We start from the raw sequence: 16,915 nt of genomic DNA, 5'->3' as shown, positions 1-16,915 counted from the left end.
TGGGGTTGTAACTTGCCTTGAGAGGTAGCTGGAAGATGAACACATGTCTGATGTTTATTCACTGGACCCAGAGTAAACTGAAATGATAGAATCTTGATAAGCAGAGGTGCTTTTTATTTTGACGATGAATTTGGGCATTTATGGAGGAAATCCTGACTAATTAGATTGTGTGTTATAGAACAGAACATGGATAAAGCTGATTTATGCTTTGTTGAAGAGAAGGCTCTGAATTCACAGATGTGAGGTAGAAGACAGAGATGTAATGTGAAAGAGCCAGATACCAGGATGACTTGAAGGTCTTACCTTCTCAGCATTTTGACCCTCCACTTGCATACACAAGGGTGCTGTGGTGTACAGGCCTGGTCTGAAGCAAAAGGGAAACATGACCTTGATTTCCATCTTCCCTTTTTCATTATTTGTCCTGTCCTGGAACCTTTCCGATGCCTGACCTTGGCCCCATGCTCTAAACGTTTGTTTTTAATCTGGCTGTGACAGGAAAAGAGAATTTATGAAACTTATCTGATGATTGAGGATGGATGGTTCATGTTTGGACCCAGCGCAGAGATATTTGTGTTTTACTGTTTGTTGTAAGGTTGAAAGCGATGGAACTGCAGTGTTTGATACACTGGAGTCAATGGGCCATTGAAATATTTGGGGCAGGAGAATCTTCTGCGGGATCCCTCTCGTGATACCATCTAGGGAGGCAGTTCTTCAACCTCGTCCAAGGGACTGAGGCCCAAGCTGAACACAGGACTGGCAGTCCTCTCCCAGTGAGGCATCTCATCATAAGGTGCTTGCCCATAGGTTATAGTTCCACAGTAGGGAAATAGCCCTGAGAAATAGCCCCATCATTTCAATGTCTGGCAGGATGGAGATGGGTGTGACCACTAATGGGGCAAGATCAGGCCTATGGCTATCTCCACCTGTAGAAGTGTGGCTATGGGAACCTGAGGTCTGCAAGGTGGAAAGTTGCTGCCCAGGCTACAAAGTAGCATCACTAACCTGACTAAGGTAGAAACCAGGGGCTGGTCTTGGAGGAGCTCTTCTGAATGCTCCTCCTTAAATAAGATAATAAAAAACTACTGTTTGCTGAGCAACCGCCAAGGTGCCAGACACTGTGCAGAATGCTGTTAGCATTATTTCATATAATCCTCACAAGTGCCACATGAGAAAAGTAGCTCCCGTTTTATACATGAGGCTCAGAGAGGTTAAGTATCTTGTCCAAACAGCTGGTTAATAGCAGAACTAGTATACAAGCTCAGGTCTGTCTGGCTCGGTGTCTATAGTGTATTGGTTAAGAGCCCCCACCTCTTAACCAATACACTATATTCAATTCCCCATGTTTCTTTGTGAATAGAGCAAGTGCAGAAGGAATGCCATTTAGTTGAGTAAGCAGTCTAAATCATAGATTGTAAACATATCTTTAAGAAAGGCAATTTGTGATTTATTTTATGTACAGGCAAAAACTATAGCAGTTTACTAGAACTGTTGGCTCTGTGGCTTAAAGCAGGCCTTGGGGGATTGTTTTAATGAATAGGCAAGACTAATTTTAATTAGCATAGCAATTATTTGTAAATGGCACTTGAGGGAGCCTACACAAAATTTGTTCATCGGTATTTTATTAAACCTCCCCTCTGTGATCTTGTGTAGACTCTTTTTATTTGAATTATGAATGAGCAAGGAAGAATTTGCTAGGGGAAGGCTATGCATGCCAACTTCAAAGTCTTGAACAGTGAAATTGACTACTGCATCTCCCTGAGTACCAGAGTTGACATTTTCAAAGGAGGAGCTGAGGGAATGGTCATTGTTTGTCTGCCATGGCCAAGAGAGTGGCCTTCAGTGTTTGTCTGATACAGAAATACAGCTACCTCTCACCCACAGTAATCATCAATAGGTTTCTGTAGATCCCAAGTGCTGTGGGTCAAAAGAACCCGATGGTTTAGGAAAAGAACCCAATAGTTTGTTTTCATTCCAAGAAAAGGGCAGACATGTGAACTTGAGGGGTCTTGACTTCAAACCCTCCAGTCTAGTCATATGGCCATAATGGATCCTCAGGCTTATCCCCAAGCACCCATCCTAGGGAGAGGCTTCATATAAGGGTAGGGTGAGGAGGTCATTGCCATTTGCTGCTGCTTCTACATAGGCTACCTCTAGGAAATCTTGTTAGGTAACATCTACTGCATAGGTAGATGCATAGGTAGATGCCTGCCCACTGGACATTGATGGTTTAGGAGGTGACATTCTGGCACTTGGACACTAGCAGTACTCTTACCTATAAGCAGTTGCACTAGGGGGTAACTCCCAAGAGCTTCTGATGCCACAATTCTTTTGCACGGGCTCCAAGCTGCTGGGTGGGAAGAGCTTGGTTGGCTCATCCAACAGAACTGGAGGAAAGGAGCATGCTAGGAGAGCCCACCTGACTTAGTGGGCTCACAAGATGCTTACATGTTACCATTTACAGGGGTCACCTTGCCATGTATAATTCCTGGATCATACGGTCCATCAGGCTTACCAGGAGCTCCCGGATTCCCAGGTATGGAATGAGGCCAAAGAAAGCCATTGAACACACTTGTAAGGGCCGTGGGCTGAAGGAAGCAGGGCATAGCCTGGTAGCATTTGGGGATCCACATTCTTCCTGAGAGGGCAGCCTTGAGGATTGAGGCAATAGAATGGCTCCTGGAGAGGTCTGTGTGGGGAGGTAAGAGTAAGAGGCCCTCCAAGAGACTAGGATTCTTGAGTGGACATTACAAATGAAACCAGCCGCACTGACTTTCCTTTCCCCTCTTGATTCATGTTTGGGTTTGCAGGTCCTAAGGGGGTCCGTGGCCTCCCTGGGATTGCAGGCCAGCCTGGATTGCGTGGAAATAAAGGAAAGGCTGGAAGTCCAGGATTAGTTCACCTTCCTGAACTGCCAGGTAAGGAAAGAAGCTTTTCCTTGCCTGCTTCTCCTTTTGTGTGAGAGTGAGTTTGTATTGTGGTAGCCATCCCCTGATTATAGGAAGTTAGGTTCACACTCTGGTGTGGGTGGGATGGATTTTTTTTTTAATTTTTTATTTATTTTTGAGAGAGAGAGAGAGTACAAGTAGGGGAGGGGGGAGGGTTTTTTTTTTAATGTTGTATTTATTTTTGAGAGAGAGGGAGAGTACAAGTAGGGGAAGGGCAGAGAGAGAGGGAAATGCAAAATCTGAAGCAGGCTCCAGGCTCTGAACTGTTAGCACAGAGCCTGACGTGAGGCTTGAACTCATGAACGGCAAGATCATGACCTGAGCCTAAGCCAGAGGCTTGACTGAGCTACCCAGGCGTCCCTGAGTGGGATGGCTTTGACTTCATACTCAGGCAAGGCAGAGCTTCAAGATAGAGAGTGACAGTATATCAGAGCAATAAGGGCCATCAGCTGGAACAATCCCTTCATATTCAGATGAGGAAATCGAGGCTCAGATGGAAAGTGACTTGCTTGAGGTCACAAAACCACTAGTGACAGAACTAGTACTCTACCAGGTTATCTGACTGCCGAGTACCTCTGGCAATTTCTAGATCAACTCCCTCTAGCTCAGAGAAAGAGATCCAGATGAGTCAGAGAGAAGTGGTTCATATCTATCCCTTTGCTCACACCCTCTTGCAACCTTGTTCTATGCTGCACCAGTGGTTCTCAAACTGTGTTCCCTGCAGCACCAGCATCATCTGGGAATTTGTTAACAAGGCAGATTTGGAGACCCTTGGCAGAGTTACTAATCAGAAGCTCTAGGGGGGCGGTGCCCAGCAATCTGGATTTTACCAAGCACCTTCTCCTCCAGGTGGTTCTGACCCACACTCAATTTGAGAACAACCCTGCTCTACAGCACAGGGCTCATCTTGGGCCACACAATCTATGGTTTCTTGGTGCTTCAATTTCCTCCACCCCCGAGGAAGAAGGAGGCAAGACAGCAGGGGTTAGATGACTTCAGAAGAATTGGGCCTTTAACAGGAAGTCCTGGATGTAATCTATGCTCTTTGGCCAGTGGATCAGCCCCAAGAGTGGGTTGCTAAGCTCAGCTGAAGGCCTGGCCTCACTGAGCTAGAACCTTCTCCGGTTCACATGGCACAGTCCTTGCTTCTGGCAAGTCCTCCCAGGACCAGGGCGCTCCTGACTTTCAAGAGAAGTGACACACATTATTAATATGTTAGTTAGCTTTTAAAAAAATGTTTATTATTTCTGAGAGAGAGAGAGAGAGAGAGAGCTCCAGCAAGGAAGGGGCAGAGAGAGAGGGAGACACAGAATCCAAAGCAGGCTCCAGGCTCTGAGCTGTCAGCACAGAGCCCGACATGGGGCTCGAACCCACAAACCATGAGATCATGACCTGAGCCAAAGTGAGATGTTTAACCGACTGAGCTACCCAGGTGCCCCTAGTTAGCTTTTATAATAGATAAAGAAAATCTGTGTCAGAGATCTCTACCCAGACCTGTTACTTCCAAACCTCCATGGTCTTTTATTTTTGCCTCTTTACATTTAGGATTTCCTGGACCTCGTGGGGAGAAGGGCTTGCCTGGGTTTCCTGGGCTCCCTGGAAAAGATGGCTTGCCTGGGAAAATTGGCAGTCCAGGTTTACCAGGTTCCAAGGGAGCCTCTGGTGACATCTATGGTGCTGAAAATGGTGCTCCGGGGGAGCAAGGCCTACAGGGATTGCCAGGGGACCAAGGATTTCCTGGAGACCCTGGCCTTCCAGGACCCAAGGGTGACTCTTTTTGACTCACATATTTAACAATCTACAGAAAGTCTTCCCGTGGCGGGTACGCTTGCATGAATATACGCATGAGCCTGGGCTGGTGAATTAACTGGCAGGTTAAAAATAAAAAGTCATTTTGTTCTATCTCTCCCTGTTGGGAACTTTTTCTTAAATCACCTGAGTCTATTCTCCTTTCTTAGTAAATCCAGAAGTGACCACAAGGAATAGTTAGATTTCTCGTAAAGCCTGTGATTTTGCTGCTGGGAACAGCAGCAAGGCTGGCGCCGAGAAGACAATGGCATCTGGGGTGTACCCCGGGCCAGGTTTCTGCACTGCAAGTTGGTGTGGTAACCAGTCCCTGCTATTGATCCAGACTGTGACCATCTGCCCCTTGCTTTCATTAGGTCTGCCTGGGAAGTCAGGCTTGCTGGGCCCCAAAGGTGAACGGGGCAGGCCTGGAACACCAGGCCACGTGGGACAGCCAGGGTCCCCAGGGCCTGATGGCCGATTCGGCATCAAGGGCAAACCCGGGCTCCCAGGAGCACCAGGCTTTCCAGGCCCTTCAGGTAGGTCCTTTGGAGGAGGGGCCCCAGCTTGACAGACTTAAGCTGGGCCCTGGGCCCTGGTGCCCTGAGAGCCATAGCAGCCCTGAGACCTGCACAGGGTTTAGAAGGACATTTGACATTTCCGACCCCTCATGTTTCCAATCTCAAGTGACCCTTGCAGTGCTGAGCAGAATGGATTTCTGTAGTTTGGCTTCCAAAATGTTACCACGGATCACTCCCCGCCCCTCCCCCATGGCCTCATTCCCCCTCAACTATGTGCTTCAGCCTCCCCCCTGCCTTTCCTAGTTAGAGAAGCTGCCCTGGTTGTGGAGGTGGGTCTAGCCATGTCCACCGCTTTGGCTGGGACCGAGGGGAGCCTGCTTGGTCTTGAGGGGAGAAGCTCGAGAGGAGGGATGACTATACGGTGGCCTGCCTCTCTGATGAGCCTGCCTCTGAGGGCCCGTGGCCAAAGTGGCCTTCACTGGGCCTGGGGGCTGACACCCCCTGCTTCTGGCCTAGTGTTTGAAGCTTGTCTTTTTCTTGCACTGCCCTCCTCTCCCCTGCCTCAGTGACTATGGCACCCCCCACTTACTGCAGGCCACGTGACTGACGTTGAGTTTTTGCAGAGCCACTAAAATCCTTTTTAATCCCTTTTATCCTTATGTGTTTCTGGGGTCTTCCCATAGGCCGTCCAGGTGAGAAAACAGCACACAAGCCCATAGACTGATGCCCCCGCGGCTTTCCTGCTCAGGGAATTATCTGACTATACACTCTAACCTTGGCAAGGCCAGGGGTCCCCAAGCCCATGCTGTGGGGCTGGCCCCCATTGAATTTCCTTCCCTTGTTGTGGAATCCCCTTCACAGCCCCCCATTAGAATCCTGGGGCTTGCAGCTACTTGATGCTTTTCAATTCATAGAAAGCCAAGTCAGCCATTCAATTAGGTCCTTGGGGGCCCAAATACCTCTGTCGTCACTGATTTAATCCTTTGAGTTTTTTAATTTCCTTGCTTTGTACCTGAACATTCCACTCTGGCAGCAGCTCAGGAGGTTAATCCCATTGACCAACTTAAAGCCTGGTGAAAGAAGTCTCAGACAACCTAGGAGACCAAATGGGCCTTGGGGATTTCTACAGTACTTGGCACTAGGGGGCCTTTCAACCTTAATGCCAAGGAACTGGCTGACTTAACTGCTTGCATGAGGGATTAAAAGGGCAGCCCTGTATCCATGGCTCCCTGGGAGGCTGAAACAATGGCTCAGCTTTAACCTCTACTTCACTGATTGGCTCAGGAAACAGCCATTGTAGCGCGATTCAGACTGGAAGTACCAGGAAACTGGACTCCAGATGCCACCTTGGCTTCCCAGAGCTCCATTCAGAGGCTAAAATGTGTCACCACATTCATAAAGGGGGAAGAAGTTCTAATCAGAAGGGGGTTTGCTGGCCCTGCCATGCTGAGAGTAATAGCCACTGGCGTGGTGCTCTGGGTGGTAAGAGCTAATGCTTCAGCCAGCAGAGAAGTCTGCCAGTTAGCAGCCTGCAGAGGCCATGGTTACAGGACCATTTCCAAAACCCAGCCAGCCAACCAGCCAGCCAGAAGCCATGGGAATGGGCAGTGGCCCAGATCTGGACACAGCCTTGCTTGACGGCTGTCCCGTGTTCTCTCCTGTACTGATTCAGGACATCCTGGAAAGAAAGGTTTAAGAGGCGAGACAGGTCCCCCTGCATCAGCTGGAAAGAGAGGCCTGCCTGGGTTGAAAGGCCTTCCAGGATCTCCAGGGCTGATTGGCTTCTTGGGGAACTCAGGCTTGCCAGGGAGCACTGGGTTGCCAGGCCTGCCGGGTCCAAAGGGTAAGTGAAGTGCTCAGAAAGGCACTAGTGGGTGCCTCAAACGGTCATCCATGCTGCCCAGCTTGCCCCCCTTCTCTGCCTCGGAAGGGGGAATGGGGCTGGGGCGGGGAGGGAGGGAGGTGGGTGGGACTTTTTGTGGTAAGATGGCTGGACAAAGCTAGCACTAAGGGAAAACTCCAGCCACGGTGAATCACCCTCGCTGCTGGCCAGGCGGAACACTGGGCTGAATAGCATTGTCAGTAAAGCACAGGACGGTAACTGTCACACTGTGTTTATTCATTTGCATGATCCCCGTACCATGGAGCCCGATTGCTCTGTTTCTGTGATTGTCCTGCTAGTGCTCTGTTTCTGTGATTGTCCTGCTAGACACCAGAGGTTGGATGGGAGGCATCTCCATTTTCTACAGGGGTAGATGACTGGTCCAAGGTCACACAACTGGTCCTAGGCTTTTTTTTTTCTCTGTGCCACTCGTGAGCTCTAACTTGGCAAACCATAAGAGAGGTGCCCACCTCTTCTCTCCCTTCTGTTGCTTAGTGTCATGCCCCTGTTCAGGGAAGTAGTATAATGTGTAAGGACTGACAGCTTGGGCTTTGGAGTTAGAGAAACCTGGGTTTGAATCCCTTCTCTACAACTTCCTAGCTGTGTGATTTGGGGTAAGTACTTCCATTTGGGGTAAGCCTCTCTGTGCTTCCATTTCTCTGTATGTAAAAGAGGGATCATAATCGAAGTTCTTTTTTCTCAACAGGTGAGAAGGGATCTGCTGGGCTGGTAGGTTTTCCAGGGATACCAGGTCTCCCTGGTATTCCTGGTGCAAGTGGATTAAAGGGCATTTCTGGGTCAGCCGGAAAGGTGGGACCATCTGGACGGGCTGGTAGTGCTGGTAAAAAAGGTAAGCTGGAGCACTGAATTCTGAACTTGCTGTCCATGCTTCCCAATGTACATTTTGTGTGTCAACTTTGTTCCTGGTGTGGCTTATAACAGTCTTGTGTTAGATAATAAGATTTAGGGCTTCTGAATGAGGTCTTTTTATTTTTTTTAGAGTTTTTATTTATTGTGTGTGAGAGAGAGAATGCAAGTGCATGAGCAGTGGAGGGGCAGAGAGAGAGGGAAAGAGAGAATCCCAAGCAGGCCCCGCAAGGTCAGCACAGAGCTGGGCGTGAAGCTTGAACTCAGGAACCGTGAGATCATGACCTGAGCTGAAACCAAGAGTCAGACACTTAACTGACTGAGCCACCCAGGCGCCCCCCCTAAATGAAGTCCTTTTAAACCGAGAGATCTAATCACTTCTGAGTTATCACTGCATATTAGAGGCCCCATCATACATTCCCAGATACTCAGTGGAGGAGGCTTTTGAGTGGGGCCAAAGTTGCTGATGGACCTTGGGCTTGTCAAAGGAGAGGGCATGCACACTGATGCAAAGTTGGGGAAACAGGGCCAAGAAAGGGCCCAGAAAGGAAGCCTGGGGTGGGAGGGGGGACAGAGAGGGGAAGAGTTGAGATGAATGGTCAGCTCATGCCTGACTCCGTGTGTAAGCTTCCTTTCACGAGGGTCTCGCAATCTCCACCCCTGCAGGAGACAGAGGTGACCCAGGGCCAGCTGGAATCCCCAGTCCACAACCTCCAATCCTGAACCTGCAGCTGAAAGGAGACAAAGGCTCTAGAGGCTCAGCTGGATCTGACGGATTTCCTGGGCCCAGAGGTGCTGGGGCAGGCAATGGGGCAAGAGAAATGCTCAAATTTAACCTCCCTCCTGAGAAAGGGCAAGACCCCCTAGACTGGCAGTATGAGTGGCAACCGGGGTTCCAAGGAGTCTGCCTTCTCTGGGCCTGAAGGGTGCTGGACTTTGAGGCTGCCAGTTTTCACTGCCACTGCAGGAAACTGAGGTTTTGAGCCAGAGGCTGTCGTACCCCTGGAGGAGCCTGGCGGATGATGGGGCGTGGGTACTAGCAGTGCTAGAGCTGGGATGGCCCTGACTGGTGCCCCCTAAGGCTGAAGGCACCTCCCCCACCCACACCTTCACCCCCAAGCTAACCGTCCCCAAGGTTAGCTGTGATCCAGGGTACCTGAGCCTTGGGGGAGCAGGTTTTTTCTTGCCCAGAGTCCTTTTTCTAAGCTTGTTTGTGTCTTTCCCAGGTGACAAAGGAGAGGCTGGCCCCCCAGGGCCACCAGGCTTGCCTGGAGTTCCCGGCCTCCCCAGTATCATCAAGGGACTTAATGGGAAACCAGGCCCCCCTGGCTCCATTGGATTACGGGGCTTACCCGGCCTTAAAGGGTCCCCTGGAATCACAGGTTTCCCAGGAATACCAGGAGCAAGTGTAAGTGTGCCCAGATCTTTGTCTCTCCACCAGGGAAGGGCCTCCATAGCAGGGGGACATGCCCCTATTGCCCATCTTTCTGGCCCCAGCCCACTTCCCAGACCCCTCCCCCAGCTCATCCTGGACAGAGTCCTCTCATTGAGCCTGACAGGTCTTCCCACTCTCTCCTGAATGTCCCTGCCTCTGGGCCTTTGTTCATGTCTCTCCTGTGTGCCAGAGCCTGCTACTCTGCAGCTAACTGCCCAATGCCTACCCATGCTCTGGGCCCTAGCCCAGGCACCCATTCCTCCAGGAGTCCCTGAGCTTCCTCCCTGCTGGCATGCTGCATTTCTCACTGCTTATATGAATCCCAATCAGTTCTGCATGGGTCTGATTTCCTCAATGAGGTCATTAGGACTTGAGAACAAGAACTGCCTTACCTGCTCTTTTGTTTGCACCCCTCTGCCAGTATCACTCATTGAGCCTGGCACATCATAAGGATTTGGTACAGGCCTCTGGATATTTTTTGATTTCAGGAAGGTCATTGCTGCTTCCATGCAAGGCAACGATTGGCAAATAATCAAACCAGCTTGTCTGGGTTCTTAAAAGGCAGGATGGTAGAGTATGGGTAGCAATGAGATGCATTTGGGTTTGAGTCTCAGCTCCATGGCTCATTAGCTCTATGATTCTTTGCATATGGCTTAACTTGCCTGAGCCTCACTTTTCTCATATGCACAAAATGGGAACAATATTCAAACCTCCTTCAGACAGCAGTGAGGATTAAAGGAGATGATATGTGTAAAGCAATTAGCACAGTATCTGGCAAATAGTGGGCTCTAAATAAGTAGTAGCAATACTTGTAGCAGTATTGAAGGGGCTGAATGAACTAGGTCACAGAACACCTGTGCTCCTTACAGGCAAAGTCCTTGTCCTTTATTTATCTTTTTAAGTTTATTTATTTATTTTGAAAGATAGAGCATGCACGAACTGGGGAGGGCAGAGAAGAAGAGAGAGAATCCCAAGCAGGCTCCACACTGTCAGTGCAGAGCCTGATGTGGGGCTTGAACTCACAAACCATGTGATCATGACCTGAGCTGAAATCAAGAGTCAGATGCTTAACCGACTGAGCCTCCAAGGTGCCCCAAAGTCCCTGTCCTTTAAAAGTCTCAGTCCATCTGATGGAGAGAACACACACACACACACACACACACACACACACCCCTGAAGCAACTGCAAAAGAAATCATCCTCAGCTGGATGGTCCTTGCTACTCATGCACTAAGAGGAATGGAATCAAAGTGGCAGGGGTCCCAACATGAGCAAAGGCTCAGAATTAGCAGATATCCCAATGTGCAGAAAAAGTAAGGCAAATGTAGGAGGTATCCTAGGTAGTGGGTCAGTGAGCACAGTGACCTGGTCCAGAGCTTAGACTCCCACCCAAGGCACTAGGTAGTGTATGTCTTTAGTAGGGACATCGCAACAAATCAAAACTATCCAGATAGCAGAGGAATAACTATACTGATAGCAGCTGACATGCCCACTTCCCAGACTCCGATAATGTGTTGGACATTAGTCATAAAGTCAGTTTAGCCTGTGAAAATGGTAACATTAGCCCAAATTCAGATTCCAGTATACACACATACAGCCTGCTAACTGGTTCCTTGCAGGAAGCCACAGCTTACAGAATCTGTGGCTGAGGGCTGTAGCTCTGCATGGTGAAGCAATACTTCCTCTTGTGCATAATGGCTCCAGAGTGCACCTGCAGTACCCGGCCTGTCACGTCCTGTGTTTTGTAAGAGACTTGCCAGAACAGCCACACCTGATTTCCCAAGATTCCAATTTGGATAGGCATTGGGAAGTGATGAATGACGAGACCAGGATTCATCTGCAGAAAGAATCCCTCCCCTAAAACATCTGAGTATGCATTTCTACCCTTTGCTCATCACCTTGCCTTCTGGAGGATGCCCACCACCCCGCAACCCACTTCACCCCTGCCACAGCATACAGTCAGCAGTTCAGGGAGGGGGGGGTGGGTGAGAGCATGGGAGGCCCTGAGCAGTGGGCAGAAATAATGATTTACATATTGCTTCAAAGGGTTCACAGGGTCTCAATGGAGCTCCCGGACTCCCAGGAGCATCTAGTCTCCCAGGTTCAAAAGGTGAGAAGCGTTTTCTCTTTTAATGTGTTTTTCCAGAGCAAGGTGGATTTCTAGCAGGTGCAGGGCTCTTCTGGAAGGAAGCTCTGTGTTTAAAGGAAAGTGAATTGATTTACATTTCCCCTTTGGCCAAACCCCATTTGCAGTCTCTACTCCTCATAGACATGTGACAAACAGTGGTTTGACCCACGTGCCTTCCAGACTCAGCAACAGAGGAGAACCTCAGCTCTAGACAGTCTTTTCCCCTGTTGAACCCAGCCCACTGGGCAGGAAAAGTTCCCATCCTTGCTGCCATCATTGTTCCATTCTGGTGATGTTCTGATGCCCCTCCTTCTATCATCTTCCCTGCCCATACTGAAACTAGCAATGTCTTCCCAGTGGAGATATGCTTCCTGTAGCAGCATTTCTTGCCAGTAGGCTGAGAGCATCCCAGCCTTTTTTTGGTGATTGGTTACCTTCTACCCACTGCATACTTTTGTCAAAGATCTCCTCTGTCTACATGGAATCTGAAAAGGTTTTTCCATCAAAAGATCTCTGCTACAAAATGAGCTATAGCTTCTCCTGACCACTTCAACAATATCTTTATATCCCCAGGAGATCAAGGCCAGACCCTTGGAATTTCCGGTAGCCTGGGACTCAAGGGACAACCTGGGGAATCTGGGTTTAAAGGTAAGTCCACTGTACTTTTGACCTCATGTGTTTCACAGACTCCTTCACACTGAGGATCAGGAGGAACTTGGGAGGTCAACCCCAAGTTCTGCAAGTTCTGCAAGTCCAATGCAGAGAAATTCCTACCTGACTGGCAGCCCACAGCTTCCCCAAGCAAACTAGCCTGCTCCTCCTTCAAGACTCATGGAGATAAGTCTAATAAGACCTTTGAGATGATGGCATCCACCTCCTTAGTTTATTGTTATCTAAACAGTTTCTTGAACATTTCTACCCATTGCTCCTACTTCTGGGGGCACTCGAGAACAAGTTTACTATCCTTAGCGGGCAGCACCTTTCAAATGGGAAGTTACAGCTGCCACCATTTTCAGAGTCGTTTCACTGGACCTAGCTCTCTTGGCAGGTCAAATGGCTTCACCTTCCTGCTCACTCCCTCCCTCCCTTGGAGAAATACATTGCCCAAAATGTGGCCTAATCACTCAGCATCTTTCTTGATTTTGTAGGTGTTAAAGGAAAAGATGGACTAGCTGGTGACGTGGGTTTCCCAGGAAGCAAAGGTGAAGATGGCAAAGTTGGTATTTCTGGAGATGTTGGCCTTCCTGGCTCCCCAGGTATTGTGCAACAGGACGACTTTACTCTGATAAAGTAAGGGTTAGCTTTAAGCCATGACCCTTTCTGTCCCGCTACCTTGCTTTCATTTTCAGGACTCCCTGGGATTGCAGGCATGAGAGGAAATCCAGGGCTACCAGGTTCTGCAGGCCATCCAGGGGCCACTGGGCCCCTGGGAGCCCCCGGCCTAATAGGAACCAAAGGTATGTATTTTAGAGGAGGAAGTGGGGAGAGGGTTTCTGCTCCCCCCCACCAAAAAAAAAAAAAAAAAAAAGAACAGCAACTACTTTATATTGCGAGACACTATCTGGGGCAAGCCACATCCAGGGGAGTCATTGATGGGGCCGTGTGATAGATAATGGGAAGGGGGAAGGAGGAGGAGGAGGAATGGAGGGCAAGCAAGAATGGGAAGAGGAGAACATGGAATCCATGGAGAGAAGAGTTAGCGAGGAAAGTTGTTGTCCTGGTATATATAGCCTTTCCCTGACTTCAAGATTGGGCAGTGAGTCTCTGGGAGCTGGCAACTCAAGATCTTGGCATTGCCACTTGGCATTCTTGAAGATATGTAATTATCTACCACCCTGCTCTTAAAGCTGTATTGGTTTCTACTGAGAGTCAGGAAAAGCAAAGGTGGAGAGTGGAGGTTAGGGGTGGTTCGGTCTCCCTGAGGGCCTTGAGTTATGCCTCTAGGAAGACCGCAATCTTTGCAGTGCCCTTGGGGGCAAGACCTTTTGCGGACCCTTCCTGATTCAGAGTTGCTGGAGCCATTTCTGATCTTCTCTCCCCTCAGGTTTCCCTGGACTTCCTGGTTTACATGGACTGAATGGGCTTCCAGGAACCAAGGGAACCCATGGAACTCCAGGTTAGGAAGATCCTCAAGGGCAAGCAGGAGAGTGCCAGTTCTTCCAGAAGGCTGGCAAGGACTGGCCATGAGTTCTCAACTGTGTTGTATCCTATATCCTTAAACTCATGGATCTCCTTGCCAGCCCCCAATTTGAGGTGCCTTGATTTGTGGAGAAAGGAAGAAAGAGTCTGTCCTTCTATCCAGAATGAGCTCTCCTTCCTGTTTTGTCAGTATTCAGCTTCTCGTGTATGTCAGGCAGGCCTCCAGCAAGTGAGCGAGGCATGAAGGCCTCACCTGCACTGAGTTCTGTCCTCCTCTTTCTGTTTCTCCTCCTAGGACCTAGTATAACCGGTGTGCCTGGGCCAGCTGGCCTGCCTGGTCCCAAAGGGGAAAAAGGTTCTCCAGGAATTGGCATCGGAGCCCCAGGGAAGCCAGGAGTGAAAGGACAGAGAGGTGGCCGAGGTAAGTGGGCCCAAGTCAGGCCTTATAGAAGTTGAGTAAGGCCTGGCTAGGGAGCCAAGGCTGGGGCTCATCAGGACCACGTGGCTTACAGGGTTGAGAGTTAAGAGTTCACTGGGGATTGTGCATGTCTTCACACTTCTGGGGATCTCAGAACCCAGTGGAACTGACTTCTGAGAAAGAGAAGGGAGGCCATGCTACAATGCTAAGGCTTTCCTGGAAGGAGTGTCAAGGAATAGTCTAGTGAGTTCCCTCCTGCTCTCCCTTATTAACCTCAGGGTCTGTCTTGCCCACTTGGCCAAAGCCTGAGATTAATGGCCCCGAGGGACAGGGCTTGTCCACTTAGCAAGAGATTTGCCAGAAGTTCCTCAATGTCCAGCGTGGATCGCCCTCCCGAGGCCCTGAGAAGACAGTGCGGCTGCTGGAAGGAGCCCAAGACTAAGAGGATAAATGTCTCCCTAGGACAGGCACACACAAGCACTCAATTAGGATTCATAGGTTACTAGCAAACAGGTTTTACCCTGATCTTGGCCCCTGACTCATCATATCCTCTGAAGTCTCTTTCTGAGCCTCCCTCTACCCACCTCACAAATAGAATTAATTCTGATTCTTTAACTCTCCTCAGAAATGTTCTGAAGACCCATATACATTGCACTCAATGTAAAACAGGAAATGAATTCAATGTAGCATCACAGCTAGGAGTATGGGCTCTGAAATCAGACCATTGGATTCAAATTCCAGCTCTACGTCTCACTAGCTGTATGACCTTGAACAAGGAAGTTACTTGTCCCTCAATCCCCAGTGAACTCTTAATGTTCCTTTTCTGTAAAATGAGCATAATAAGAGAATCTACTGCACAGATTTGGTGGAGAATCAATGAGGAGTGAGGTAATACGTATAAAAGCACTTAGTGCAGCACCTGGCACATTGTAAGTACTCAAGAAATGTTGCCCAGTATATCATTGCATGGTACCTGAGGAAATCATGTTTGCAAAATGCTCTGCTCCTCTGTTATAGTTCTAGGGCTTGAGGTCCTACCACACTTTATTTGTTTATGTGCATGGTTGTATAATGTGTGTATGTTTTCCAGGATCTAATTCCTACATTAATTCATTTTCTGCCGGATTTTATATTGGTGAATCTGCTCTGTCTGCATTTACTCTTTCCTTTGGTCTGGACAAACCTGTTCTTTTCTGAAAGCCAGCAGCTTCTCCAGAGGGAAAGCTCAAACACTGCCTGAGCCTGTAGGGAGATCGTGTGGCTTCTTTCACAGGAGGTAGCAAAGAGGGGACTCAGATAGAAGCAAAACCCAAATGTTTTCAAATCTTGACTATGAATGCCTGGCCATTAAATTATCCATTTCCTTTCGCTGTCTGAGGTAATAAAAATCACAATTACAAATTCAGTAAACAGCACATGTCAAGATGGATACGTTTTAGGAACATAATGTTGATTAAAAAAAAAAAAAGCAAGTCGCAGAGAAATACATTGGGTATGATCCCACTGTTAAAAGTTTATAAATAAATGCAAACAACCAATATATTGTTTAGGGACACAGATATACATGGGCAAAGCGTGGGGGTGCTGAACACAAAATTCAGGAGTGGTTGCCCCCGAGAGTCAAGGAAGAGGGTAGGATCTGTAAAGGGCATGCACAGAAATTCAAAGGTAATGTTATCTTCTTTTTCTTAAATTGGGTCATTGGAACAGAGGTGTTCATTGTATCTGGGTTATTTTTTACTTATGATTTATAAATATTCTTCTGCTCTTCTCAGTATCTAATTAAAACAATGTTTTAAAAGTATACAGCAAATATCATACCCCCCCAGAGGAACCTATCTCTGACATGATCATAGAAATCAGTGTAAAATGAAGATTTACCCCTAAGCAAACTTCCAAAAGCAATCCTTGTCCCTGTAATACCTTTATCTAAATAGTTCTGAATTATGCCATTCATTTTCACATTTGCACTAAATATTTAGAAGCTGCATTTGTGTATTTAGGGTTTTCTGTCTTTTTATGAATTTTTAAATGTTTATTTTTGAGAGAGAGTATTAGAGGAGAAGGGGCAGAGAGAGAGGGAGACACAAAATCGGGAAGCAGACTCCAGGCCCCGAGCTGTCAGAGCAGAGCCCGATGCGGGGTTCCATCTCACAAACCATGAGATCGTGACCTGAGCTGAAGTTGGACACTTAACCAACTGAGCCACCCAAGAGCCCCTAGGGATTATTTTAAGTCTCTGACACCGAAATGAGTTGGAAAAACATGCCATTGTGCATTTTCATGTGCTCATTTAAAGTGTCTCATTCTTAAAGAAATATGCGAGCTTTTTTTTCTTTTTTCTTTTCTTTCTTTCTTTCTTTTTTCTTTTTCTTTTTTTTTTTTTTTTCTACTTGACATCAGAAGTACCTCTGTTTCAGGTTTAATGATATATTGGTGTAATTCTAAAATCAAGAAACAGGTAAAAAGAGAAGGCAGCTCCAAAAACTGCTATGGGAGCTTCTAACAATCTGTGTGCTGCCCACACTACTATATGATGTCTTATTTATTGGTTTTTGCTTAATTTCAGCATAGATATGTATTATATATAAAGGTATATTTTCAGGAAAAAAAACAATATGTCTTTCTTTTCAGATTTTTACCCTTGTGAAAAAGAAAAATACTTCAAAGGTTCATCGAGACATAACTGACCATACTAAAAGTAGCACCATGTGACTTTGAAGCTAGTTTTTCTTTTTGTTTTCCTTTTGTTTCTTTTCCAGATCTATAATAATTGGAGACTTTTCTTGAAATTTC

At 47.8% G+C, this 16,915-nt stretch overlaps 1 protein-coding gene across 4 annotated transcripts in view; it reads left to right on the top strand.

The window, feature by feature from the left end:
- The window catches only part of COL4A6 (collagen type IV alpha 6 chain), a 316,262-nt gene that overhangs the window by 288,086 nt on the left and 11,261 nt on the right, over positions 1–16,915 (top strand). For all 4 annotated transcript variants that reach the window (XM_019824148.1, XM_019824146.1, XM_019824147.1 and 1 more), the window contains 14 exons: positions 2,462–2,533; positions 2,808–2,915; positions 4,491–4,712; positions 5,108–5,269; positions 6,924–7,094; positions 7,840–7,983; positions 8,667–8,792; positions 9,227–9,408; positions 11,481–11,544; positions 12,136–12,210; positions 12,711–12,818; positions 12,912–13,019; positions 13,607–13,678; positions 13,997–14,122. In XM_019824148.1, the coding sequence (XP_019679707.1) occupies positions 2,462–2,533; positions 2,808–2,915; positions 4,491–4,712; positions 5,108–5,269; positions 6,924–7,094; positions 7,840–7,983; positions 8,667–8,792; positions 9,227–9,408; positions 11,481–11,544; positions 12,136–12,210; positions 12,711–12,818; positions 12,912–13,019; positions 13,607–13,678; positions 13,997–14,122 (1,740 nt within the window). The remainder of the gene's footprint in view (positions 1–2,461; positions 2,534–2,807; positions 2,916–4,490; positions 4,713–5,107; positions 5,270–6,923; positions 7,095–7,839; positions 7,984–8,666; positions 8,793–9,226; positions 9,409–11,480; positions 11,545–12,135; positions 12,211–12,710; positions 12,819–12,911; positions 13,020–13,606; positions 13,679–13,996; positions 14,123–16,915) is intronic.

This window comes from Felis catus, chromosome X (assembly GCF_018350175.1).
Source record: "Felis catus isolate Fca126 chromosome X, F.catus_Fca126_mat1.0, whole genome shotgun sequence".
Lineage (NCBI taxonomy): Eukaryota > Metazoa > Chordata > Mammalia > Carnivora > Felidae > Felis > Felis catus.
This window is presented reverse-complemented; position numbering and strand designations above follow the sequence as displayed.